Source organism: Paroedura picta, chromosome 13 (assembly GCF_049243985.1).
Source record: "Paroedura picta isolate Pp20150507F chromosome 13, Ppicta_v3.0, whole genome shotgun sequence".
Lineage (NCBI taxonomy): Eukaryota > Metazoa > Chordata > Lepidosauria > Squamata > Gekkonidae > Paroedura > Paroedura picta.
In genome coordinates, this window is record NC_135381.1 from 49,134,690 (window position 1) to 49,162,652 (window position 27,963).

General features: G+C 47.1%; 1 protein-coding gene across 6 annotated transcripts in view; it reads left to right on the forward strand.

Moving 5' to 3' along the window:
- LOC143823204 (diacylglycerol O-acyltransferase 2-like) overlaps nucleotides 1–27,963 on the forward strand; it is a 71,649-nt gene that overhangs the window by 25,311 nt on the left and 18,375 nt on the right. For 5 of the 6 annotated variants that reach the window (XM_077309293.1, XM_077309294.1, XM_077309289.1 and 2 more), the window contains 4 exons: nucleotides 8,783–8,987; nucleotides 11,386–11,560; nucleotides 12,011–12,213; nucleotides 16,052–16,121. In XM_077309293.1, the coding sequence (XP_077165408.1) occupies nucleotides 8,783–8,987; nucleotides 11,386–11,560; nucleotides 12,011–12,213; nucleotides 16,052–16,121 (653 nt within the window). Of the gene's footprint in view, nucleotides 1–8,782; nucleotides 8,988–11,385; nucleotides 11,561–12,010; nucleotides 12,214–16,051; nucleotides 27,691–27,963 lie in introns of those variants that run through there. The other variant, XM_077309290.1, reaches the window with a different exon arrangement.

The following is a 27,963-nucleotide window of genomic DNA, read 5'->3' on the forward strand; positions in this document are numbered from 1 at the left end:
ACCTTTGCATCATGTAAGGGAAGGTTCTTTAAGGATGTGCCATGATGAACTTTGCCTGACCCATCATTTTGGACTTCCATGACTGCATGCCAGTATGGGGTGCATCGTGAGGTATCATGCTCAGCAACAAAGTCAACGAAGACAGAAAAAGGTGGGTACTGGTTACCATTCGCTTTTCCGTACTTGGTGATCTTTGAAAGCCACTTGCGCTGCAAAACGTCAGGTAGCTTCTTGATAATTGGTAATTGCGATGAAAATTGATCAAGGCATGCAACTCCTGGGAGGGCACGGCTGGCCTTTGCCCTTGCTGTCTCAATTAGCAGGGTTGATAACTTCCAGAAACTATAGGTTTCCTTGGGACCCAACTTGGGAAAGTTGCGTAACTGTTGAGGAAGTGAGGTTTCCACCCCCACCGATGTACCGTATCGCCAGTCCAGTCGAGTCCAGGCCAGCTCCAGAGCAGATACAGGATCTGCCAGGTTAGCCCTATAAATGCCCTTTACGTCATCAGCAGATTCCGTTCCTAACCAAGACATCAATAGGGTAAGCTCTTCATCTGCGCGCAGGTCCTTGTCATTGATGGCTGTTTTGAAGGTGTGCTTCCACATTATGTAGTCATCTCCTTTATCGTTGAACTTCTGTAAACCAATCTTCTCCAAGTCCATCCTTTCCCAACAGATGGTTAACTTTGTCTCTAGTCATTCACTGGGGGGAGGGTTAGTAGCAGCCGCAGGGATGGTTCCCATGATGCCAGGAGGAGGGACAATGCAACCATGTGCACAGACTTGTTGTGTAGTCCTAGGTGGGTTGCTTGCAGATGTGACCGGTGGTAGGGTAGGTGCTGGTGCATGAGTGGATGATGACAGAGGAAAGCTGTAGTCTTCAGGTACTTGCAGTGGTAGCCCATTTGATTGGAGAGTCCCAACTGGATGCATAGACGTGACAGCTGGGTATGTGGGTGCAAGGTGAGGCAGCGCCCCGCTGTGTGCTAGACATACCAGCAGGTCTGGAATGTCCATTCCGAAGAGGAGCAGGACGAGGCTGCTAGCACGAAAGGTTGGGAAATCTCTGCAGTTCTAGGTATGAACTCCTTGGCACTTGCGTGGAACTGGACTGCTGAGGTTTGATGAGCTCTGATAGGAGGCGAGGTCATTGGGTTTGTTATCTGAGCTTTGCCGGTTGGAGGTGATTCCAGTTTCATCTCATTACTACTCTTAAGGAGGTTCTGAAACTGCACATACTCCAGACTCTTCCTCTGCTATTCCTGAAGGGTCGAAGTCTGGATTCCTTTTTTGGAGTTCCTTGTCTAGAACCATGGCACAAGCTTCGTGCTCTGCGGCTTCCTGCCAGCACTTGAGCGTTTCCAACTTGGCCCGAAGAGTTTCTTCTTCTTGCTCCCTTGCAATCATCTCTCGTGCCTTTTGGGCTTTTACCGCCGGCAGCTCTGTTACCGCCGGCACCTCTTCCTCTTGTGCCTTTTGGGCTTTCACCATTGCCACTGCGACATCCGTCTTGGCTCGCACTGCTCATCTGCCAGGGATGAGGTCCTGGAACTTTGTGATGTGCGGCTTGCATTGCTTGAGCGTTCAGTGTACTTTGACTTTGAATGATGAGACAGCACAACTCTTGAAGTCGATGAATGTTGTGATGAAGCAGGTTGAGAGGATGCAGGTTTCAAATGGTAAGATGCTGACCTGGAATGATGCAAGGATGGTGCGCTTCGCCGTGGGGAAGCTGCCTAGTCCATGCCTGCCAGCTGCATACGATTGAAGAAGGTCTCCAAGGCTTTTTCATAAGCTACTGTGTGCGCTTGGTTCCTCACCTGGATGTCTTCCGCCTTTTCGTGAGCATCCGGGTCTTTCATTCGATGTAACATGGAGAGAAGTTTCTCCTCTAGCTGCTTTCCCTTCTTGAAACGCTCTTCTAACACCCTTTTTACATGATGCAGGGAGTCAGAAGTGGTCTCTGCGTTGCTGCACAGGATTTCTAGCGCTGACCATGTGGATTCATGGCGTACGTTGAGCTTGCTAACCTCCTCTATGAGGTACTTTTCCATAATGGCCATAAGAGACCGGGTGTCTCGCAAGGCATAGGGGGTCGCCCCTACCTAAACAGTGCCCTCTACTAGAGGGGCTGATGGGTTTTGGTCCAATGCAGGTACATCTGGCATTGCATCAGGATCATTGTTTTGCCTGTCCTCCTGCATTGAATCTGGGGGAGGCTGTTTTGCATGGTCTGAGGATCCGGCCATCTTCTGTCACTTGGGGGGGAAGCTTGCTGGCAGCTTACAGAGAGCTATGAGTTTGCATTGTTTTCAGTGACTCAGGCTGCTTCTGAGAGGAAGGGGCTTTTGCCTAGCTCCGAGGCGATTTCCCTGTGTACTCTATATAGAAAGCAATCCTTTAAGGCTGGATTTTATGCAGACCCATAAGATTTGCATGCAGAGGTAAGCATTAAGGAGCAGTAGCTGGCTGAATCAGTCCTTTGAAATGTAAATTTGGCAAACAGGGGCAGCAGATAGCAGAGCACAGGAGAATGGAAACACAGTACCTTAGACTAAATCAGTGCCTTTTGCAAGCACAGAGACAAAGATGCATTTTCTTTCTCCTTCAAGGCAGTTTGGGATTGCTTTAAGAGAGTCTCTGGATGCACAACAGACTGAAAGTGCATTCCTCCTTCCCAATAGTTGCTGGTTGCTGGAAATACTCCTTTACTTTGCTCAGCAGACAGAAAGGAACACTCTTTTTCACTCTTCCATCCCACATCTCAAGTGGCTGTAGAGCTGCTTCCAGAAAGTGTTCAACTCAAGCCAAACGTTTTTAGGTCACTTTAATTAGGCATCACTTACACGATTGCAAAGGTTCTTCTAAGGGAAAAGTGATTCTTTATAAGTTTGGGTAGGTGAAAAAGAGTGAGGCATCCATCTGCTGGGTATGGCTGAAGACTAACAAAGAGTTTGGAAAGAAAGAGGAAGGGGTATTTTCCTGCCTTGGCTATTACCAGGAAATTGGGCTTAAGTTCCAATCGCATTTGAGGAACACAGGAAAGAGCAAGCCTACTACAGTACCCAGCATCCTTTCTCTTAAAGCAACAGGGGAGAATATCTCCTGTTTCTCAGTACTCCAGCCAAAAGCTGCCTGGCTGGACACAACAGGATCCATAAGTCTCTGTGGGTGGGCAAAAATCCACCCGCCACCCAACTGGGGTAAGGGGTGGTATCCTGAGCCGAGCCCGCAGGGCATAGTGGCCCGATCACGGCACAACCAAGGCTGCATCCAGATCCATCTCTATCCCAGCACCGAAAATCAAGTCGAGTGTGTGGCCGGCATGATGGGTAGGGCTGGTAACAAATTGTGAGAGCCCCAGTGTTGCCATGGAAGACACCAGGTCTCCGCCAAGTCCTGAAGATGGTGCATCTGCATGAACATTGAAGTCACCCAGGATTAAAAGCTTGGGGAACTGCAATGCCCAGGCGGCCGCTGCCTCCAGCAGGCGGGGCAGGGCATCTAGTGGCTCATTGGGCGGACGGTAAACCAGCCAGATGGCCAAGCTCTCAACCACGCCCCATCCAATACCGACACACTACACTCCCCTGATTTCCAGCCCCGGGAGAGCCCTATAGGAGGAAGTGACCAGGATCGCCACCCCCCACCCTACTTGTGGGTCCGAGATTTGTGAAGGACCAAGTAACCTGGGGGGGCTAGTTCTCTCAAGGCCACCAACTCTCCCTCCTTCACCCAGGTCTCGGTCACACACGCAAGGTCCGCCTTCAACTCCGCGAAGAAGTGCTGCAGGGTTGTGGCCTTGTTCTTAATCGACCTTGCATTGCACGAGACCAATGTCGGACCCTTTCCCCTAGCCTCCACCCTCACGTTAAGCAACCAGTGAGGTCCATTAAGCAACCAATCTGTGGTCCGGACAGAATCCCAACTGGTATGGATCAAGGGCAGAAGCTTTGCCCAAGAATGTCAGGAGTGGGTCCACGATGGCCCTTTCAACTACCTTACCCAGGAACGCTAAATGCGAGACCGGACGGTAGCTGGTGGGGTCCCACGGATCTAGCGATGCTTTTTTCAGAGGATGGTAAACCACTACCTCCTTAAGCCCTTTGGGGAACTCTCTAGATCAGCAGTTCTCAACTGCTCTGAGCTGGCGACCCCAGCAACGGGTTTGGCATCCACATGTGTGGTGTGCACATGCGAGCATGTGCGTGCTCGCGCATGTACAGGCACACAACAGTTGGGCAGCATGGAGGCAGACATTGCCAGGGCTCCTCCACCACTGCCTGCTGCCCACCACCGCTGTCTACTGCCTCCTGCCGCTTGCGGCCGCTACCACCCACCACTCTTTGCGGCCACCACCGGCCACTGCTGCTGCCCATCACCACTTGCGGCCACCGCCACCGCTTGCAGCCGCCACCGCTTGCAGCCATTGCTGCTGCTTGCCACCACTTGCAGCCGCTGCCACCTGCCACCATCACCCGCTGCCACAACCCGCTGCTGCGGTGGCAGCAACCAGCCTGGGGACCCCCCAGAAGGGGTCAAGCAACCCCAAATGGGGTCATGACCCACAGGTTGAGAACCACAGCTCTAGATGATGAGAAGTTGGCAATATCCCTCAAGTGGCCTCCTATCCATTGGTTACTCGATTTGAGTAGCCATAACACACAGGGATCCAGGTGACCAGTGTTGGCCCTCACTGCCCCTGGCAACATGTCCACTTTGAATAAAGAGAGCTGCCTGGAGCCACCAAACATCATCCCCTGCAATGGCCACTGAGCTTCCAGTTCACATTCTGTATCAATCAAAGCAGGAAGGTCTCGACAGAACAAGACTTTAGCCACAAAAAAGCTCACTAATGTCTCATGGTTCAAATCCAATTTACTATTTGGTGCCCTTCTTTGAAGGCAGTAAGAGTCTGAACTACCCTAAATAATTGTGCCCACCTTTGTATGGGATGTTGGTATACAGCAGTTCCACATTCATGTTAGCTAAAATAGTATCCTCTGGAATGTTATTTAAAGATTTATTTTCATCAGAGAGTCTTTGGTGTTACAAAGGAGTGTTTATGGCATAGGATCTCAGAACAGTCCTTCTGTTCAGATGCCCCCATGGTGATAATGCCTATGCCTGAGACAATGGGGAGTCCCAGATTGCCAGGTTTCTGTGTTTTGGATAAAAGGTAATTAGTCTGGGCCAGGCTTTCTCAACCAGGGTTTTGTGAAACCCTGGGATTTCTTGCCAGCCCTGGAAAGGTTTCCTGAATGGGTGAGAGTAAATTTATTTTTAATATATTTTTAAATATTTGTTAAACATTTATCAGGTGATATGTAAATATATGGTCATATTGTGCCTGACTGTGTCATTTTTGGGTTTTCTCAAAGCCTGAAGAATGTTTCAGGGTTTCTCAACAGCAAAAAAAGCTGAGCAAGGCTGGACTAGGCTGACCGGGGAATAGTGATCTTCTTGTCAAATAAAGTGTTAACTTCTGTCCCATGAGCTTGGCCGCAATTAACATTCCTGGAGGGTGGAGGTGGATATAACAAACAGCCACTAATTCTTAATGTTTCTTAATGAGTGAGGATGTCTCCTCAACTGGCCTTAAGTTTTAGGAAGTGGCTTTGTCTGAATACCTATCAGAGGTTAAAGGAGGAAGGGAGAAGAGTGTGAAGAAACAGATATTCTACATATGCTGGCAGAGTCAGAGAGAGAAAGAAATGGGCCCTACAGAGAAGCACGGGGGGGGGGGGCAAGAACTTTGGCCTATTTGGGGATCTGATGTGGGTTAACTTCTGATTCTTTGCCTCCATCTGTGCTCCACTTCTCTTAGAAAAAGCAAAAATGCCACTCTCAGACCCTGCCGGCTCGTGTTGGTTTACAGTAAGTTCATAAAACCCACATAAAAACCCACATGAAAATACAGATACTACACTCCCATCTACATTCCTCCCTCCACCTCTCCATGCCTGACAGCATCAACCCCCCCTCCACACACACACATACACACACACACACACACACCCTCTCTTCTTCTCAAAGGAACTAAATGGGCAAACTGCTGTCCCTGGGACTTATCAATTCTCAGTCAAGTGGGGAGTCTGTAACAATATAATTCACTGGGGTAAAATATAAGAAACTAGCAGGAAATCCCATTGTATAAAAGAATACAATGGGTGCTAGCCACCGGCCTCCTCCCGAGCTCCCCTGTCTGCCACGGGCAGGCCAGCCAAGCCGTGGAGAGGGCTCAGCGGCTGTTTAGTGGGGAGGGAGGTGGGAAAATGTGGCAGGGAGGTGGCTTGTGCCACCAGTGCTGCAAGGACTGGTGAAGCCCCCAGAGGGTTAAGCAGGCTTCTGCCGGGGAGGGGGATTGGCAGCGGTGAGCTGGGTCCTGGTGGCGCCACCACTGGAAAAGGGCTGGTGAACGCAGAAGGCTTGGCGGGCCTATTTAGGTGTGGGGGGTGGGAATCAGTGGGGGGGGGGATGGTGCATGTGCTGCCGCTGCCTCCAAAGGGCTGCTGAAGCTCCCGGTGGGCTCAGCAGCCTTCTCTCAGGACGAGGGGTGGTTGGGAAGTCCCCGCTCCTGCCACCTCCACCACTGCAAAAGGGCCGGTGAAGGACTCAGAGGGCTTAGCGGGGTTCTTGTGGGGCAGGAGTGGGTGGGAAGTGGCAGTGGGGACTTGGCTGCTCCTGCTGATGGCCACAGAAAGGCCATCAGAGGGTTCCTCTGGAGGCCACAGGGGCCGGTTAGGGGGGAAGCACCGGGGGACAAGCTAACTCTCCTCCTGTGGCCCTTAGGAGCTCTGGTCCCCTGGACCCCACAGGTGGCAGCCAGTGGCTCAGGGACCTCCAGCCCACAGAGCCCACTGCCTGTCCTGGCAGCTCATTTATCTGGCAATGGATTTCTGAGCAGCCAGGGACTCCGATCAAGTGGAAACAGTGCGAGGAGATGGCCAGGGGCAGGATGTGTTAGCTGTTTGGCCAGCTGCTGGTCAAACAGCTGATCAGGCTGGAGGAGGATATAGGCAGAAGCTGTACAGGTGACCTGATTGGCCTGTAAACATTAACACCAAACTCCTCCAGGACCCCTTAGCACTTTTTTTTAACATGCTCATGGATACAGATTATTTCCATTCTATTGTGGAATGGAGGTGGACACACTTAACGTTTCTGATGTTTTAAGCCATACTGAACCTGAGGGCCAAACTAGTGGTGGTGATATACATTGATAAGCTGATACGAGTAATGAAATAGCTATATTTTGCTGAGGCATTTTGTTGAGGTGCTTTGAGAATGAGGTACTGCTCAAATGTTTGCATCCTTCTCTGCCTCCCTGAACACAGAGAATTGCCAGTGGGGAGGCAGAATGGCTCCCCTTGGAGTTCTTCTGGGATTAGTTCTCTTTACCCTGCTGTTGAATATTGCTGCCAAACCACTCATTGGGATTGTCCATAGTTTGGGGACTGGACATCATACGTTAATGACACCCAATTCTGCATTTACTTGACTGATCACCCTAGAGGAAGCCCTCTCTCCTCTGGGACAATACCTGGGTATTGTGTTCAAGTGGCTAAGGAGGGACAAGAGGAAGCAGAATCCAGGAATACTGGCCAGGAAGGTTAGGCAATCACTTGTGCTGTCAGCATGGGATAGAATAACTCTGTCATTGGCAGAACGTGTGAAGACTACGGCAATATTTTTGGATCATCTTTGCTGATAGAGAAGGCAATAGGTGCTCTTGCGAAAAGTAACCTTTCCCAATGATGTCTGTTTGTTGGCTGATTTGGTCATATTCTTAACTATAACCTTGAGGTTGGATTGCTGCAATGCAAACTACATGGGGTTGCTGTTAAAGACAAACAAGAAATTTCAGTGAGTTCAAAATACACTGGCTCAGCCATTAACCAAGACACACCATTTTATCATATTTCAGGCTGATCCTGCATTGAGCAAGGAATTAGACTACATGGCCCTTGTCAATTCTATGATTCTATGTTACACTTGTTTCAGAGCATTTGTTGTGTTGTCTGCTATTTATTTGAAAGATCTATATCAGCGGTCCCCAACCTTCTAGTAGTCGGGGACCGCCTCCGAGGGTTGGAGAGAGCCGGCGGCCCGGCCGCCGCCGCTCGCAAACGCGCATGCGCAGTTGTCGCACATGTGCGTTTTCGCCACTAGGTGGCGCTAACGCGCATGCTCAGAGCTGCTGCGCGTGCACGTTTTTGCCAGCAGGGGGCGCAAACACGCATGCACAGCAGCTCCGCGCGTGCGCGTTTGCATTGCTGGTATGCCGGCGGCCGTGCTTGCTTCTTCCCCCCTCTCGCTGCGGGGGGGGGAGGAAGGCGTGGCCGCTGGTGGCCCAGTACCATGGCCTTTGCGGCCCGGTACCGGGCCGCAGACCGGGGGTTGAGGACCCCTGATCTATATGGTACTTCATCAGTGTCCTGTTCAGAGTAAGTTAAACAATATAAAAACAACAAGCCCAGTAACAAATAGCATGAAGCAGTGCATGAAATCAGTTTTGGCAAGCCATTTCCACTCTGCAATACTCCAAGTGTACCAGTGAGGGACAATCTTCCTTGATCAGCAGCTGGTCCTTTACTGTTGAGTTGCCCCTACTGTGGCTCAGCCGCCTGTTTCCATCAGAGATCTCAGCTTGCAGGGGATGAGATCCAATGGCCCAAGCAAATAGGGTACCTTTGTGGAGCCTTTCAGTACACATTGATATGGAGACTGAAAAGAGACTTTATACTCTCTTCTCTTGCTTCTTTGTTTTTATCCTCCAGCTGGTGAAGACTCATAACTTGCTCCCAAGCCACAATTATATTGTTGGTGTCCACCCCCATGGGATCCTCTGTGTTGGTGCTTTCTGCAACTTTGTCACTCGTTCCACAGGATTCTGTGAAAAATTTCCAGGCATTAAGCCCTTCCTCGCCACACTTGCAGGCAATTTCCGCTTGCCGGTTTTCAGAGAGTACTTAATGAGTGGAGGTGAGTGTTGCCATTTTAGCTTTCATAATACAGGATTTAATTTTGAACAATGACACATTATTCTTTATTCATATTCTCTTTCATATTTGTATAATAGTTTAAAATTGCTTAGAGTCCCTGGGCCTAAAGAAATAAAACTCCTCTTTTTGGCTCTGGCCTCAACCTAGTGGACTGCTCTGTCAAGTGACATCTTAAGTTGTTCTGCAGGCCTTGCAGGACAGAGCTGTTCCACCAGCCCTTTGATTAAGGTGAACAGGGGTCATCAAAACGGGTGGCCTCCCTACTCCAGAATCTTCCCAGTTCGAACATCACTGAAACAACTCTGTCTTCCATCTCTGGAACAGGGATGAAGTATAAAGTGACTGGTTATATTTAGTATGTATAATTTTAATGTTCTTAAAAATTTTATGAATGATGAAGATATATTTTATGATTTTAACCTCTAAGCCACCCTGAATCTTCAGGGAAGGGCAGGATAAAATGGAAGAAATTAATGTTAATAATAATATAATAATAATAACAGTAACAAATCATATGAATTATCTCAATCTTTTGGAGGGTACCTACCAGTCATGTTTCCAGCCTGGCCATGGGGTGAAGACAGTTTTGGTTGCCCTAATGTAGTGATCCCCAACCTGTGGGCTGCGGACCACATGTGGTCCTTCGACTAATTGGAGGTGGGCCCCGAAGGACGCCTTCTCCCCCTCTCCCCGGCCCTTTACAACACACTTCGGGTGTCCTTGTCTCCCATCACTCCCAGATGGGACTAGCTCGTTGCAGAGAAACAAGCTCAGGGTTCCCATTGATTTTCATTGTCATGAGTTAAAATTTCCATGAAAATAAAATGTTCCTTATGTTCATTGTTGTGGCGTGTCTGTATCTTATTTTGAAGGGATGTTTAAACATTACCATAGCGACCAGAGAGCATTAGGGCAGTGGTTGAGAGTAGAGGAGTAAACTACCCCCCCCCACCGGGCCTCAGTAAAAGGCGTTGCCCTAATGGATGACCTCCGATGCCAGCGGGATGGAGGTGAACTGGCTCTGTTCATGTAACTAGATCTCACAGCAGCATTTGATCTAGTAGATCACCAGCTTCTTGCTCATCACATTGCTGATGCTGGAATTCATGGGACAGCCTTGAAATGGCTGATCACTTTCCTCCAGGTTTCTGGACAGTTGTTTTGTGGGACCAACAGTCTTGCGGCTGCCAAATCCAGTGTGGGGTGCCACAGGAAGCAGACTTGTTCCCCACGCTATTCAACATCTTTATGCACCCTCTTGCTCAGCTGGTCTGGGGGTTTGGACTTGGGTGTCATCAATATGCGCGTGCATCCAACACTTTCTCTTAATGGACAGGCAGACAGATTGGACCCTAAGACATGTGCCAATTACTTGGAAGCAGGGATGGTCTGGATCAAGGAGAGCCATCTGAATCTCAACCCTTCAAAGACAGATGTCCTTTGGCTGGGTAGGAAAGGGCCAGGAGAGAAAGCATGCTTGCTCACTCTAGATGGAGTACAACTGACAGTTGCACAGTCCACTAGGAACTTGGGCATGATTTTTGATTCCTCCTTTTCTATGGGCACTCAAGTCATGAGAGTAGTACAGCTGGTGTTTTACCACTTTTGCCAAGCTTAACTACTAGGGTTCCTCCTGCCCCTGGAGCACTTAGCCACAGAGATCTACACAATGGTCACTTCCATATTGGATGATTGTAACTCAGTCTATGTGGGCCTGCAACTGGTCCCAAATGCAGCAGTGTGAGATCTCACTAGAACACCATGGAGAATCCATGTTCAGCTTGTTCCCAGGCAGCTGCATTAGCTTCCCATTGAATTCCAGATCAAGTTCATGGTTTGGGTTTTAACTTTCAAGGCCATCTACAGCCTGGGCCCCACATTACTGAGGGACTGCCTAACTGACTCTGCCTCTTGTAGAGCTTTGCATTCTGTCAATTCAAACCGACTGGTGATCCCTGGCCCCCAAGACCTACGTTTGGCCTCAACCAAGACCAGGGCCTTTTTGATCCTTGAACCAACCTTGTGGAATTAGCTCCTGGAAGAACTGCAGGCTCTTCAGGAGTTTTCAGAGCTCCAAAGGGCCTGCAAAATGAATCTCTTCCACCTGGCATTTGGTTGCAGCCAATGAACTACAGAACAACATCAAGCTGGCCCCCTCCTACAAGAGCTCTTCCGCTGGAATGAGAGTAATATCTGCAAGTAAGGTGAGACCAGTGGTTATGGAATCCTAAGCACTTAATATTTTTAACTCAACTGTTTTAACTGTTATAATTACCTATGTTTTAATTGTTAAGCCTATATGTCATAAACCACCCTGAGCCAGTATCCGGGAGGGGTGGTCTTTTGGAGGTGGTTCTCACACCGTTCCTGCTCCGTAGGTCTGTGTCCTGTGACCCGTGAGGCGATAGGACACCTGATCTCCATGAATGGCACTGGAAATGCAGTGGCAATTGCCGTTGGGGGTGCAGCTGAATCACTCACCTGCAGACCGGGATTGATAACCTTGATCCTGAGAAATCGCAAAGGCTTTGTTCGCATGGCACTCCAGCATGGGTATGTCCATTCAAATGCCAGGTCACTCTGCCACTTGGCTGAGGGCAAGCCAATCATAAAGTGTTCACATGCCATTTTCTGTGACCAGTGTTTTATGAAATTCAGGACTCCGACTTGTAAGAAAGTGGTAATCAAAACCCCTACAGAGGCTGAGTTCAAATGCTTTGTCTGAAACCATCCAAATGACCCAATCAACTAGAAACTATTTGCTGAGATTCATGTTAAACTAAAGACACTGAGAAACATTGACATCCTGTCAGTTGGATGGAGGGGAGAGCAGAATGCTCTGCTTAAGCCAGTTCAGCATGCGGCCCCTTGTTCTTGTAGTCTCAGACCATGATGCATTCACAGAAACAGTGTTCAACATGAGCAGTGCTCAACAAAGTCAAACTTTGGCTCCTAATGCTGTCAGTTATCATCACATATTCATGATGGTCTCTTCCCCCACAGGGCCCACCTGGTTCCTGCATTCTCTTTTGGAGAGAATGATCTTTTCCAGCAAGTGGTCTTTGAAGAAGGCACCTACATGAAAAGCTTTCAGAACAGATTCCAGAAATTCCTGGGCTTTGCTCCCTGTTTCTTTTATGGAAGGGGATTTACCTCTGTCCATTCCCGAGGCTTCCTGCCTTTCCCCAGGCCCATTACCACTGTCAGTGAGTATCTTACGACCTACTCTTCTCCTTCCTAAACCTATATACGCTCTTCTTTTCAGTACATAAAGTCTTCCTTTGCTCTGCAGAAATGGAAAAAGTTATAAGTTCGATTTTCCCATAGTTAGTTGGGCAGGGAATCCTAGAATAGGTTAGAATGCTACAGCAGAGAAATCTTAGCAAGTGCCATCTGCTGAGAAACTCGATGTCAGTCAATAGCAGGAGAAGAATTTCACTGCCTAATAAATCCTACCTGCCTGGGATTTTGAAAAAGAAGGAAGTGTCCAAAAGCTCCGAGTCCTGAATATACACTCGTGGGTTGAAATAGATGTGGTAAGTTTCTGTTGTCAAGTTTCTTCAGTTGCCCAGAAAACACAGTCTTTGACTTGGCATAAACGATGCATCTATTCTAAAGCAAGATTGTACTTCGTCAGAACTGGGGTTCAGGGGATTAAACACAGTATATACCCTTCCGCTCTCACCCCCACTCATGAGAACCCAAGTAATGTGGGAAGCTTCAAAGGGAGAACAAACCAGGCAGATGGCGGACAGCAGGACGCCTAAGGACGTAGTCTGGAAGCAGGGAAGATGGATGGGAGAGGGGGGAGATGCAAATGGGGAAAGGAAAGGAGGGAACAATACACTTTCTAGACTTGATCTACAAATCTAACAGTAATAAACCAAACAGCATAAGCATGCTCATGGAAAAGAACAGACATTCCAAATGGTTTGTGACAGTGTCCAGACTCAGGACTCTCCAGGCAAAACCTGGAGATATTAAAGCTCTTACAATCCAATGCTTCAATTAATCCCAAAAAGATTTACGACATAAAAACAGTTATCTCCAGGAAGGCAGTGAACACGTCAGTCAGTTACTGTTCAAAGACCAATTGTGGTAACTATATGCATACGGGGGGGGGGGGGCAGAAAGATACACATGGGAACCACAACAATTTGACAGAACCAAACTGGACAGCTGTCCTGAATGAACGTTCCTGGTTACTCTTTGTATGGAGCACTGTGAACTGATGGACAGCTCTCTGTACCTCTCTCCCAGAGGCTGGGATGTATGGTAGTCTGAGAAACATACTGGCCAGCTCATCCTCCCCCGCCATATGCTGTGGGTCCTTGTCCTCACCCCTCTCCACATTTGTTTATCGCCAGGTGTATTGATGAGAAGAAATTCTATTCAGTTCAGGGAGGGGGGGGGAGCATTGCTGGCCTGAGCAGATCCCTCAGGTATTCTGGGCCCAGACCTGTATCTTGGAGGGCCCATGTCCACCAGTGCTGCTGTAGCTGCTTCCGGATCAAGTTCAAGGTTTTGGTTCTAACCTTCAAGGCTATACACAGGCTGGATCCTACCTATCTGTGGGACTGCTTATCTGCTTATGCCCCCCCCCCCCGGAGGGCACTTCACTCTGCAGGCATGAATTTGCTGGGTCCCCGGGACATTCATCCGGCCTCGACCAGTGTCAGAGCCTTTTCAGCCCTGGCCCCAACCTGAAGGCATGAGCTCCTGGAAGAGCTAAGGACCCTGATGGAGTTTTCTGGGTTCCACAGGACATGTAAGACAGAGCTCTTCCACCAGACATTTGGTTGAGGCCAGGGTGGTGACCGGAGTTACTAAACTGTGGATCCCACCCTACTTTTTACTTTTTCAACGTTCCAGCCCACTGACTTAACATCGCCTAGGGTCATCTGAATAGGCCCAAGGTCGGAACACCAGGGCTGGGTTTTATGCCACCATCTATTTGTATTGTCTAAGGGTTCTTAAAGTTCTTGAAGAGATGGGAATACCAGAGCATCTTATCTGTATCTTGAGAAACCTATACGCAGGTCAAGAAGCAACAGTGAGAACCGAACATGGAATCACTGATTGGTTCAAAATTGAGAAAGGAGTTTCAAAGAATCATAGAATCATAGAATCATAGAGTTGGAAGGGGCCATACAGGCCATCTAGTCCAACCCCCTGCTCAACGCAGGATTAGCCCTAAGCATCCTAAAGCATCCAAGAAAAGTGTGTATCCAACCTTTGCTTGAAGATTTCCAGTGAGGGGGCGCTCACCACCTCCTTAGGCAGCCTATTCCACTGCTGAACTACTCTGACTGTGAAAAACTTTTTCCTGATATCTAGCCTATATCGTTGTACTTGAAGTTTAAACCCATTACTGCGTGTCCTTTCCTCTGCAGCCAGCAGAAACAGCATCCTGCCCTCCTCCAAGTGACAACCTTTCAAATACTTAAAGAGGGCTATCATGTCCCCTCTCAACCTCCTTTTCTCCAGGCTGAACATTCCCAAGTCCCTCAACCTATCTTCATAGGGCTTGGTCCCTTGGCCCCAGATCATCTTCGTCGCTCTCCTCTGTACCCTTTCAATTTTATCTACGTCCTTCTTGAAGTGAGGCCTCCAGAACTGCACACAGTACTCCAGGTGTGGTCTGACCAGTGCCGTATACAATGGGACTATGACTATGATCTGAACACAATGGAAAAATGGGCAAATGAGAACAAGATGCAATTTAATAAAGATAAGTGTAAAGTTCTGCATCTGGGTCAGAAAAATGAAAAGCATGCCTACTGGATGGGGGATACACTTCTAGGTAACACTGTGTGTGAACGAAATCTTGGGGTACTTGTGGATTGTAAACTAAACATGAGCAAGCAGTGTGATGCAGCGGTAAAAAAGGCAAATGCCATTTTGGGCTGTATCAACAGGGGCATCACATCAAAATCACAAGATATCATAGTCCCATTGTATACGGCACTGGTCAGACCACACCTGGATTACTGTGTGCAGTTCTGGAGGCCTCATTTCAAGAAGGACGTGGATAAAATTGAAAGGGTACAGAGGAGAGCGACGAAGATGATCTGGGGCCAAGGGACCAAGCCCTATGAAGATAGGTTGAGGGACTTGGGAATGTCTCAGCCTGAAGAAAAGGAGGTTGAGAGGGGACATGATAGCCCTCTTTTTGAAGGCTTGTCACTTGGAGGAGGGCAGGATGCTGTTTCTGTTGGCTGCAGAGGAGAGGACACGCACTAATGGGTTTAAATTCCAAGTACAACGATATAGGCTAGATATCAGGAAAAAGTTTTTCACAGTCAGAGTAGTTCAGCAGTGGAATAGGCTGCCTAAGGAGGTGGTGAGCGCCCCCTCACTGGCAGTCTTCAAGCAAAGGTTGGATACACACTTTTCTTGGATGCTTTAGGATGCTTAGGGCTAATCCTGCGTTGAGCAGGGGGTTGGACTAGATGGCCTGTATGGCCCCTTCCAACTCTATGATTCTATGATTCACTGGAAACCTGTAACTCGAGCACAGATAGTCTCTTAGAAAGAAAAATGGTTGACGCCATGATTGAAGGGTATTTAATAGGCAGGCTCAGGAATGATATGGTACCTGGGCTGATGTTTTACAGCTTTTTAAATTGATCTTATTGGTAGCTGCATGGCTACATTTAACCCTATGTTTTCCCTCCCATTTTCTTTTTAAATTTACTGATATTTTGCTTTTCCTCAAACCGTTTTCTTCCTTCTGCTTATTGGCTAGGGAACATGAGGGGGAGAGAGCTTGTTTAGTAGGAGGGATTTTATATGTTTAAAAAACAACACAAAACTTTGCTTAAAAATATATATTATGGCTAGCACCACAGCTACACCTTTTGCACAGAATTATTGTGTTGGGAGTAAGTCTCCCCACACTCCTCCTTTTTCTGTAGATTTGAACCTCTGTTCTACCTGCAGACATGTGCAGCAGGTAATAGGAGAGGGTCATGATGGTATCTTGGAATTGCCATTCTGGGTGTCCACGGTTTTGTCTAACCATGTATCCTCTTTACCATTCAGTTGGAGAGCCTGTGACTGTGCCCAAGATTGATCGGCCAAGCTGTGGGACTGTGGATGCATACCACGCAATGTATGTCAAAGCTCTGCTCAAACTCTTCAATGACCACAAAGTCAAGTATGGCCTGTCAGAGACAGACGAGTTGCAGATCCTGTGATTGGGGCTAGAGTTGTGGGTTGCCAATCCACTACTCCTGAGGCCTGTGGACATTCTCTGCCTGAGTAAACCTTTTCTGAGTGGGTTCTCTTTGGCAAGAGCTCCTATACTGGCTCTGCCATATGACTCTTTCAGCTGAGAAGCTGCAGTTTTCCTCCTTTCTTCATTTCCAGCATAGTGAAGAGGCCAAATCCAGGTTCAAGACCTGGTACCATCAAGGCAAGGTATCAAGGCCTTGGTTACAGCATAGGCTGGGTCTACACATCTAATGTGGGTTCTCTACTTAATACAGAAAACAGGATGGGGCCAAAATTAGAATTGCATAAAGACAGCCCAAGAGCAACAGTAACATGGCTTGGCAATAAATATGCGGTTGCTTTTGGGACAGGAATGTCTTGACAGCATTCCTTTGTGTTATATGCGTGATCTCCTCCTGACATGGTGCTGATTTCACGTTTCCCACTATTGAGAGAACATTGACACTTCCCCAAAAGCGGGAAACAGGGAGAAAGGAAAGACCAGTGTGTTTTTTGTGTGTTATGCATGGTCAAGTCACTTCTGGGTTATGGCAACCCTATGAATTAATGAATTAATTAAAGAGCCTCTTGTGGCGCAGAGTGGTAAGGCAGCCGTCTGAAAGCTTTGCCCATAAGGCTGGGAGTTCAATCCCAGCAGCCGGCTCAAGGTTGACTCAGCCTTCCATCCTTCCGAGGTCGGTCAAATGAGTACCCAGCTTGCTGGGGGGTAAACGGTAATGACTGGGGAAGGCACTGGCAAACCACCCCGTATTGAGTCTGCCATGAAAACGCTAGAGGGCGTCACCCCAAGGGTCAGACATGACTCGGTGCTTGCACAGGGGATACCTTTACCTTTACCTATGAATTAATGACCTCCAAAAGATCCTATCATCAACAGTCTTGCAAACTGAAAGTGGTGGCTTCCTTGATGGAGTCGATCCATTCCGTGTTGTATCTTCCCCTTTCCCTCCTGCCTTCAGCTAGAGCATGGTGTGCAGTCATGGTTGCCTTTTCCAGTCAGCCTCATCATGTGGCCAAAACACGATATCCACAGGGAGGGTAAGGCTTGGTTTGATCTAGAAACCACTTATTTCTCTTTTGGGTGGCCCATGGACCTTGAAAAACTCAGTTTTCTTTCTGTCACTTTTTTTCACTATCCAATTTTTAAACCCACACATCATAATGAGGAATATGAATTTTCTTGACTTTGGTCTCCAGTGAAACTTTCTTATACTTAAAGATCTTCTCCAGGCTCTTCATGGCTGCCCTTCCCAGGTTCAATCTCCTTCTGATTTCTCGGTTGCAGTCTCCCTTTTGGTTAAGGATTAAGCCAAGAAATGGAAAATATTTTCACAATGTCAGTTACTTCATTGTTAACTTTTAAGAGAGAGCCAGTTTGGTGTAGTGGTTAGGAATGCGGACTTCTAATCTGGCATGCCGGGTTCGATTCTGCACTCCCCCACATGCAACCAGCTGGGTGACCTTGGGCTCGCCACAGCACTGATAAAACTGTTCTGACCGAGCAGGAATATCAGGGCTCTCTCAGCCTCACCCACCTCACAGGGTGTCTGTTGTGGGGAGAGGAATGGGAAGGCGACTGTAAGCCACTTTGAGCCTCCTTCGGGTAGGGAAAAGCGGCATATAAGAACCAACTCTTCTTCTTCTTCTTCTTCTTCTTCTTCTTCTTCTTCTTCTTCTTCTTCTTCTTCTTCTTCTTCATTATGTAATTCTTCAATAGTATTATTTTTGTCTTCTTGATGTTCAGTTTGGGTACTTTCTGCTCTAACTTTCCTCAGTAGTTGTTTCAAGCCACTATTTTCTGCCAATAATGTGTATTATCTAGAGATTTTCATTTTATTTGGTTAATGTTCCTTGAACCAAATTTCACTCCACCATCATCTAAATCTAATCCAATTTGCCTTATAAAAACAGGTAAATAAAATACTTGTCTGACAACTTAGCCAATTGGAAAGCATTCTGTTTCTCTGTATTGTATCCAATCAGTGGGCTATAGTACAGAGTATGGATTGTGCGTCACAATAATCAGATGTTGTGAGGTACCCATTTCTTTTAAAACCACCCATAGCTTTTCATGATCTACACAGTTGAAAATTTAACTGTAATCGATAAAACACTAAATGAAATTTCCTTGGGTCAGTCACAGTTCTCTTAGGGTTGTTCTTACAATACAGTTCTCTTAGAGCTCTTTCAGCCCCAACTTCCTCACTAAGTGTCTGTTGTGGGGAGATGTTTGTAAGTCACTTTGGGACTCCTTCCGTTAGTAAAAAGTGGGATATGAAAACCATCTCTTCTTCTGTCACTGCTAGGTCCAGTGTATAGAGAAATTCATTTTAATTTGGTGGCTGGGCTTAATAAAACCCTCATTTTCAGTTTTAAAAATGTGTCTGTCTTTGGCAGAAAACCAGCAGGTTCCAAGGAAAGAATTGGTTCCAAGAATCCCTTTGGAGACAATGAAATGGTCAGCTCATACCTTGGAACTGACGCCTAAGAGACGAAGTGGTGCCAGAGGCTACATAACCCCATGTCTGTGTATGGATCTTCCATGCTGGATTGTGTTTTCATACGTGGATGGGTATGACCCAGAGCATGACCTCCAAAATGCCATGAAAATAGCCTGGGTCATGACTCACAAAACAGGGGTTGTGCAAACTGCTGGCACAGTCTACCTGATTTTCTGGTTTGGTGGTTTGGGGGGAGGGGGAGAGGTCTGCTGCATCCAAGTCGATACTCAGCTCAGTATCACGCTAGTTGCTTTGCAAGGTGGGGGTGGACTTCTGCAGTCTGTAAACACCAATAGTGACCTTCCAGAGCTGACAGGGAGTCCTAGCTACCAGAAAAGGAGCTCCCATTCTGTTCTATGGGAATAGAATGGTAAGCTCTGTCCTTTTGGAAGGTAGGGAAACAAATTGGCATGCTTTCGGCCTGACAGTGGGGCTCTTTTCAGTGCATTGAATTGCATCCCTCCTTCCCTTTTCCATTTCATCCCCCTTCCCCGCTTATAAATGGGCAGAAGCAAAATAGACTGGTTCATGGGGGGGGGGGAGGGTTAAGTCATCTGGATTCAGGAGCTGGGTTTGGTAACACCCTGATCACTGAACCAAACTGGAAACTTTCTGGTTCGTACCTATCCTTATTTATATTGCTTGTGCGGATGGTAATAGATCTGTCAGTGACATTTTGCACAGCTGAGTAAATTGGATCCTACCATTCAATTCCACCAACAGCATTCATTACTAAATATAGGCATTTTTAAGAATTGTTTCAATGGAAAACAAATTACTACCAATTACTTTTTCACCACCCAACTACTTGAGATGGAACTGTTAAGGACTGCATTCCTTACTGGAGGATTGTCTCCTCCAAATTGCAAACACAGAGGAGAAAGAGTGCCTGTTTAACAGACCATTACATTTATCTTCACCATGTGTATCAGAATCCTTATGGTTCTGCCATGATTTATGAGGTTGTTTGTAGCTAGGTGCTTGAGTTTGTCCTTGTAGTAATTAGTAGCTTGCCTCTGATGTTTGGTTCGTCTGCATTCCATCCCTCTTCTCCTTCCATCCCTTGTCTTGGAGTCTGGGTCCTTATCAGAATGTTATGGCCGTAAAAAGCCCGCCTTTTGTAGGGACTTCCCACAGAAGGAGGAATACCAGGGGAAGTATATGCAAAGATCTGTACCAAAAACCCCAGTTCTGTCAATTACTTGAATGAGTGTACTTGTTTTAGTAAAAGTTTCATTTATTGAGCCAAGCAATAGATCCTCACAGTGTGGAGGATCCTGTGGGCTTAGACCTACAATATGGTCCCACAGGATCCCCCCAACATGATTCAAAATTTAGGAACCTAGTTGGCCCAATGGATATTCATAGAACCATAGAATCATAGAATCATAGTGTTGGAACGGGCCATACAGGCCATCTAGTCCAACCCCCTGCTCAACGCAGGACTAGCCCTAAGCATCCTAAAGCATCCAAGAAAAGTGTGTATCCAACCTTTGCTTGAAGACTGCCAGTGAGGGGGAGCTCACCACCTCCTTAGGCAGCCTATTCCACTGCTGAACTACTCTGACTGTGAATTTTTTTCCCTTATATCTAGCCTATATCGTTGTACTTGTAGTATAAACCCATTACTGCGTGTCCTCTCCTCTGCAGCCAACGGAAACAGCATTCTGCCCTCCTCCAAGTGACAACCTTTCAAATACTTAAAGAGGGCTATAATGTCCCTTCTCAACCTCCTTTTCTCCAGGCTGAACATTCCCAAGTCCCTCAACCTATCTTCATAGGGCTTGGTCCCTTGGCCCCAGATCAACTTTGTCGCTCTCCTCTGTACCCTTTCAATTTTATCTACATCCTTCTTGAAGTGAGGTCTCCAGAACTGCACACAGTACTCCAGGTGTGGTCTGACCAGTGCCGTATATAATGGGACTATGACATCTTGTGATTTTGATGTGATGTCCCTGTTGATACAGCCCAAAATGGTATTCGCCTTTTTTACCGCTGCATCACACTGCTTCTTCATGTTTAGTTTACTATCCACAAGTACCCCAAGGTCTCGTTCACACATAGTGTTACCTAGAAGCGTATCCCCCATCCAGTAGGCATGCTTTTCATTTTTCTGACCCAGATGCAGAACTTTACACTTATCTTTATTAAATTGCATCTTGTTCTCATTTGCCCATTTTTCCATTGTGTTCAGATCTCATTGAACTCTGTCACTATCTTCCAGAGTATTTGCCAGTCCTCCCAATTTGGTGTCATCTGCAAACTTGATGAGTAGTCCCTACACCCCCTCATCTAGATAATTAATAAATATGTTAAAAAGTACCGGGCCGAGTACCGAGCCCTGAGGTACCCTGCTACTCACCTCTTTCCAGTCTGATGAAACACCATTGACAGCAACTCTTTGAGTGCGGTTCTCTAACCAATTCCCTACCCACCTATCTATCTGAAAATCCAGATTGCAGTCCTTCAACTTATCCATCAGAACATCATGGGGAACCTTGTCAAAAGCTTTACTAAAATCCAAGTAAATGACATCAACCAAATTTCCCCGATCCAGCAAACCTGTTATTTGGTCAAAAAAGGAAACCAGGTTGGTCTGACAGGACCTGTTGGAGACAAATCCATGCTGACATCCTTGGATCACCAAATTATCCTCTAGATGTTTGCAGATCGCTCCCTTTAATATCTGCTCCATTATCTTCCCCACAACAGAGGTCAGACTCACTGGTCTGTAGTTTCCCAGGTCATCCTTCCTCCCTTTTTTGAAAATCGGAATAACATTTGCTCTCTTCCAGTCCTCCAGGACATCTTCTGTCCTTAAAGAGGTCCCGAAGATGATGGACAAGGGCTGTGCAAGTTCTCTGGAAAGTTCTTTGAGCACTCTCGGGTGCATTTCATCCACGCCAGGGGATTTGAACTCATCCAGTGCAGCTAAATGCCTCTCGACAACCTCTCTATCAATGTTAACCTGCCAGCCTGACACTAAACTTTGGCTACTGCCATCCCTAGATGTGCCGAAACCCTTTGACCTGTGGGAAAAAACAGATGTAAAATAGGCGCTAAGCCTTTCTGCTTTCTCTGCATCTTCCTATTGCCTCCATTACTTTATGTTTGCTCCTCACATAACTGAAAAATCTTTTCTTGTTACAGTGGGCTTCCCTGGCCAATCTTAGCTCACATACAGTGCCACTCCTCCACCTCTTCAATCTATTCGGTTTTTTCATATCACAGTTCATATCCATCCACCATTACATATTTGGAGGTATCCAACCACATTATGCATTGGAAAAAATTGTTTTAGGACTGTACATAGATGTTAAGAGCCCGGCTGGTGTCCCAAGTGTATTTCTAGTCCACAGAGGCTGTCAAGATAGCAGGCCAATCACCAGATAACAAATATGGTGGTTAAAGATGAGCTTTTTTCCCCCCTCTGGGGCTCATTTCAGCTGTGTATATCAATAAAGAAATGTTTATTTCTGCCATCATCAGCTGGGTTTCTCTTCTGGTGTTGATGTGAAAGCAGGACTGGATAGGAGGCAAGCAGCAGCACCCTCAGTGCAGGCAGGCAAGCAGGCAGGCAGGTGAAAGAAAGAAAGGATTTCAGTGCTACACTCAAACAAAATTAGGGCGGACCATCAGTGTGGAATGAAACTAACATGATATGGAGACAGACAGACTGACTGACTGACTGACTGACTGACTGACAGACAGAACAAGAGTTCCTCTGCCAGGGATTTGGTTGAAGTCAACCTGAATCCAATCACCTTCCATTGGCCCCTAAACTTCCCTCCTACGAAAACCACCACCGATGCATCCAACCCACGGGCCCTCATTATGACATAGTTAAATGGAAGTTCACAACATGTTCTTGTGTTCCATTACATTATTGTTACTAGGGACAAAGCCCGTTGTATCCAAGATTACAACAGGCGCTAGAGCATGGCAGTAGGAAGAGGAATGTGCTGGCTTGTGTGGGTCACAGAGAGTTCCCAGCATCAGTGGCTCCCTTTTCTAGCCCAGGCAGAGAGTTGCCTCCCCTTCCCTGTGGGGAACAAGCAAAGTCACAGCTTTTCCTTATTGTCTGAGAGGAGGATTCTGGGAGCTTTGCACTGTAGCCCATCCTGCCTGCAGCCCATCCTGAGATAAAATTGGCGGGAAGAGGGGGGGAGGGGGGGCCTTGCCTGCCTGCCTGCCTTTGGCCCCTCCCCTTTTCCACCTGTCTTCTGCTCTCGGCCAATGAGGAGTCTCTTGCTCTTGGCCAATGAGGAGTCTCTGTCTGGGCCCAGCAGGCATTTGCCATGAACCCCAAGGAGTCTCCCCCACCCCAGTTCCAGAAGGCCAGGCCTGGCAGGGACACTTGCATGGCCCAGGAGGGAGGAATGTGCTGGCTTGTGTGGGTCACTGAGAGTTCCCAGCATCAGCAGCTCCCTTTTCTAGCCCAGGCAGAGAGCTGCCTCCCCTTCCCCGTGGGGGACAAGCCAAGTCACAGCTTTTCCTTATTGTCTGAGAGGAGGATTCTGGGAGCTTTGCACTGCAGCCCATCCTGCCTGCAAAGAGGCAGCACTACCTGGCCAGTGAGAAATGGAGGCATTGTAAGGGCAAATGGGCAGAGAGAAAGAACTCAATGGTCTCAGAGGAAGAGGAAGCAGAGACATGGAAATGACTCCTGCTGAGATCTTCTTGCTAAGTCTGACCCACTTAGTACTCTCCAAGATCAGGAATAGAGCACAAACTAAGGAACACAACAGAAACCTTATAAAATACCTGGCATGCTGCTATGTAGCACCCAAGAGTCCAGCAAGTGAGGAAGAGATTAAGAAGGAAACCAACAGGGCAACTATGGGGTGGAGAAGATAAACCCCAACACAAAGGTTAGACTGGAGGGTTCACTCAGAAATACATTCAGAGAATAAAGAGAGGATATAGAGAGCCCATTGTACTCCAAACTGGGGTAATATATTCCCAAATAGGGAGACTGGATATGAAGCTTCACTAAGAGGCTTCATTTGAGAGAAAACTGGGGGCCCAAAAACCTCAAATGGTGGACAACATTTACGAGTGATGATTTAATCATCATTAAAGAGATTGGTGGGAGTTGGTGGGTTCTCCATTAAAGAGTTGGTGGGTTGTCCATCTTTGGAAATTTTTAAACAGAGGCTGGAGAGCCATCTAAAGGAGAGGCTGATTCTGTGAAGGCTTAAGGGGGTGGCAGGTGACAGTGGGTGAGTGATAGGGATGTGAGTGTCCTGCATAGTGCAGGGGGTTGGACTAGATGACTCATGAGGTCCCTTCCAACTCTATTATTCTATGACTAGGGGCAAAGCCCATTGTATTCAAGAATACAGCAGGCGCTAGAGCTTGGCAGTGGGAAGAGGAAGGGGAGGAGTGGTCCAGTCTGTAAGGGCATGGGGTTGAATGTGTGTGTTGTGTGGGAGGTTGTGGTGGCATGGTGGCAAATTGCTTGGCAGTGGGAAGAGGAAGGGGAGAAGTTGTCCAGTCTGTAAGGGCATGGGGTTGAATGTGTGTGTTTTGTGGGAGGTTGTGGTGGCATGGTGGCAAATGAGGAGATATGGGTGTCAAGAACCTGTGGTGTGGAATGTTCATTGAGTATGGGAGAGGACTGACCTTTGGGAATTGTGGCATAGTGGTTACAGATGAGCTTTCCAGAGCCATGTCCTCAGATATGTGAAGGGAAAATCAGACTGGAGACTCTTCTTAGGGGAAGATTACATGGCAACCAATTCCCCCCAGTTCTGCGTCATTTCCCTTCTTGTGTGAATTAGGCCACATTCACCGAAATGCCTCTCTGCCCTAATACACATGGGGTAGTCACAGTACACAGGTGTCCACCCTGTTCCTTCTTTTCCATTTTTTCACTGTTGATAAAACGTTATGTGCCCACATGCTTTTTTCATGGTTGCTCCTTGGAAGATGAATGGATTTTTGTACCCTGTTGTTTACTACCCAAAGGAATCTCAAAGCGGTTCACAAACACCTTTTCTGTTCGTCTCTCCACAATAGTCAACCTGTGAGTTATGTGGGGCTGTGACAGGTCTGAGAGAACTGGGAATGGGCCGCAGTGACCCAGCAGGCCTCAGGTGTCTCAAAGCATTTTCCAATTGTCTTCCCTTTCTCTCCCCATAGCAGACTCCCCATGACGGAGGTGGGGTAGCGAGCCTCACAGGGAAGCTGGCAACCCTAAGAGGAAGACTTTCATCTGCAGAATTATGCTTTGTAGTAGGCCTCAAATCTGCAGAGAGTTGCAAAGAAGAAAGACACATGGCTTGACTGTGTCTAACCCCCGGCCAGAGCAGTATTTTAAGTGAGAAGGGGCTTTTCTGTGGCCTCCCTGTCAGCCAATTGTTTGGCAGAAGGGGAAAGTTCCCCACCCTCAAAAGGAAGGCCCTCAGGCTCCCCTGCGTTGCTCTTGCAAAGGCCTCCCTCCCCTCAGTCAGGGCCTGTCAGAGCAGCAGGCCTGAAGGGAGGGAGGGGGAGAGGGAGCACTCTGCAGCCTCCTGCCAGCTCTGTCAGGGTCCTGAGGCAATTTGCAGTTGGACTTGACGGTTAGGACAGCCTTGGGGCGAAAAGGGCTGGCGCAGCCTGTCCAAGCCTCCGTTCTCATCCCCCTTGGCAGCCCTGCTGACCTCCTCCATGCGGTGGTCAGGAGCAGACTGTCAGCCATGTCTCCATATTGCCTGGAACTCTGTTCTGTCCTGGTGAGAGCCCAATCGGAAGGCGCTTTGCGCCTTCCAATTGGCCCCTCCACTTGTCAGTCTGGGGCCAAGGGGCCAATCCGGGAGTTTTGATCACGGACACAGCCCACCCCAACACCCCTTAATATTTTATTAAGAGGGAACAGATGAAAGTATTGCTACTGTTCAATATACTGTGTTATCTGTATTGTTTTCCCCCTGTTTTATGTAAACTGCCTGGAGCCTCAGGGGAGGGTGGTATATGAATATAATTAAGAAATCAATGAATGAATAAATAAATAAAACTGAATTTTTCATCTTTAAATTTGCATTTAGCTTTTATAATTAGAACAGTTTGTTTCTGGTATCACCTTTAAGATTAACAAAATTTAATTCTGGGTATAATCTTTTGTGGACATGCAATTGAAAGGTTATTCCCAGAAATAAACTTTGTTGGTCTTAAAGGTGACACTGAAAACAAATTTTGTTCTGTTGATTCAGAACAGCATAGCTACCAACCTTATTCTAGTTTTTATAAATGTGAGTACAGCAGGATGTTCAAAAGAATGAACATCCATGTAGGAACAAATAATACTGCCCAGCAGAGCATGGAACGTATTAAGAAAGACTTTGTGGATCTGGGGGAAAAGTAAAGGACCTGGGAGCACAGGTTGCGTTTTCATCAGTCCTTCCTGTAAGTGGCTGAGGCATAGGAAGAGAGAGAAAAATCATGCAAGCAAATGAATGGCTACATCACTGGTCTCGACGGGAACAATTTGGATTTCTGGATCATGGTCAACTATGTCAATATGAGGAGACCTCACAAGGGATGGGAAAAGTATTTTTGGGGGGAGCCCTTGCACACCTGGTGAAGAGGGTCTTAAACTAAATCCAAAGGGGGAGCGGGAATTCAGAACCTGGTGTGATGGCAAGAAGTGAAGATTACAAATTTACAGGGAAGGCACATAAGCAGGGAACTACTAATTTACGAGGAAGTTCAAAACCCAAAACCACAGGGCACAGAAAGGATGGATTACGATGTCTCTACACTAATGCACAGAGTATGGGAAATAATCAGGAGGAACTAGAAGTTCTAATAGAGGAAGGCAGATATGACCTAGTAGGAATCACAGAAACTTGGTGGGATAATACTCACAATTGGAATACTAGAATTGAGGGGTACAATCTATTCAAAAGGGAAAGACAAGAAAAGAATGAGGGATGTAGAATCATAGAATCATAGGATAATAGAGTTGGAAGGGACTTCATGGGTCATCAACCCCATGCACTATGCAGAACACTCACATCCCAATCACTCATCTACTGTAACCTGCCACAGCTTTGCCTTCACTGAATCAGCCGCTCTGTCAGATGGCTATCTAGCTTCTGTTTAAAAATTTCCAAAGATGGAGAATCCACCACCTCCCGAGAAAGCCTGTTCCACTGAGAAACCGCTCTGTTGGGAGCCTCTTCCGGATGTTTAGATGGAATTTATTTTGAATTAATTTCATCCCATTCATTCTTGTTCATCCCTCTGGGCAAGAGAGAACAACTCTGCTCTATCCTCTATAGGGCAGCTTTTTAAATACTTGAAGATGGTTATCAGATCCCCTCTCAGTTGTCTCCTCTCTAGGCTAAACAGACCAAGCTTCCCCAACGTTTCCTCATAAGTCTTGGTCTCCAAACCCCTCACCATCTTTGTTGCCCTCCTCTGGACACATTCCAGTTTGTCTACATCCCTCTTCAACTGGGGTACCCAAAACTGAACACAGTACTCCAAGTGAGGCCAAACCAGAGCAAAGTAATGCGGTACCATCATCTCCTGTGATCTGGACATGATACTCCGTTTGATACAGCCCAAAATCCCATTTGCCTTTTTAGCCACTGAATCACACTGCTGACTCATGTTCAATGTATGGTCTACTAAGACTCCTAGATCCTTTTCACACATGCTACTGCCAAGACAAGTCTCCCACATCTTATATTGATGTATTTGGTTTTTCCTACCTAATTGCAGAACTTTCCATGTGTCCCTATTGAACTTCATTTTATTCAGTTTAGCCCACTTCTCAAGCCTATCAAGATCATCCTGTATTCTGTTGCTGTCTTCAGTTGTCTTTGTTACCCCTCCCAGTTTAGTATCCTCTGTAATATATGAAAAGAATCTGTATACCTGTGAAGAAATACAGGTACCTGAGCATGAAAGTTCAGTTGATTGTATTTGGGTAAATATAAAAGCAGTAGGAAATCAGAATGTTATTATTGTGGGGGGTTGTTATTGACCACCAAGCCTGTCAGAGGACATGGATGAGATACTCCTATACCAGCTTACACAATTCTCTAAGAGGAAGGACAGAGTGGACGTGGGCTACTTCAATTATCCAGATATCTGTTGAAAGACCAACTCTGCTAAAAATGCAAACTCCAGTAAATTCTTAACTTGTGTTGCTGACAGCTTCATTTCCCAGAAAGTAGTAAGGGTAACCAGAGGGTCAAATTTCAAATTTATTTTAATACAGCACTGCGG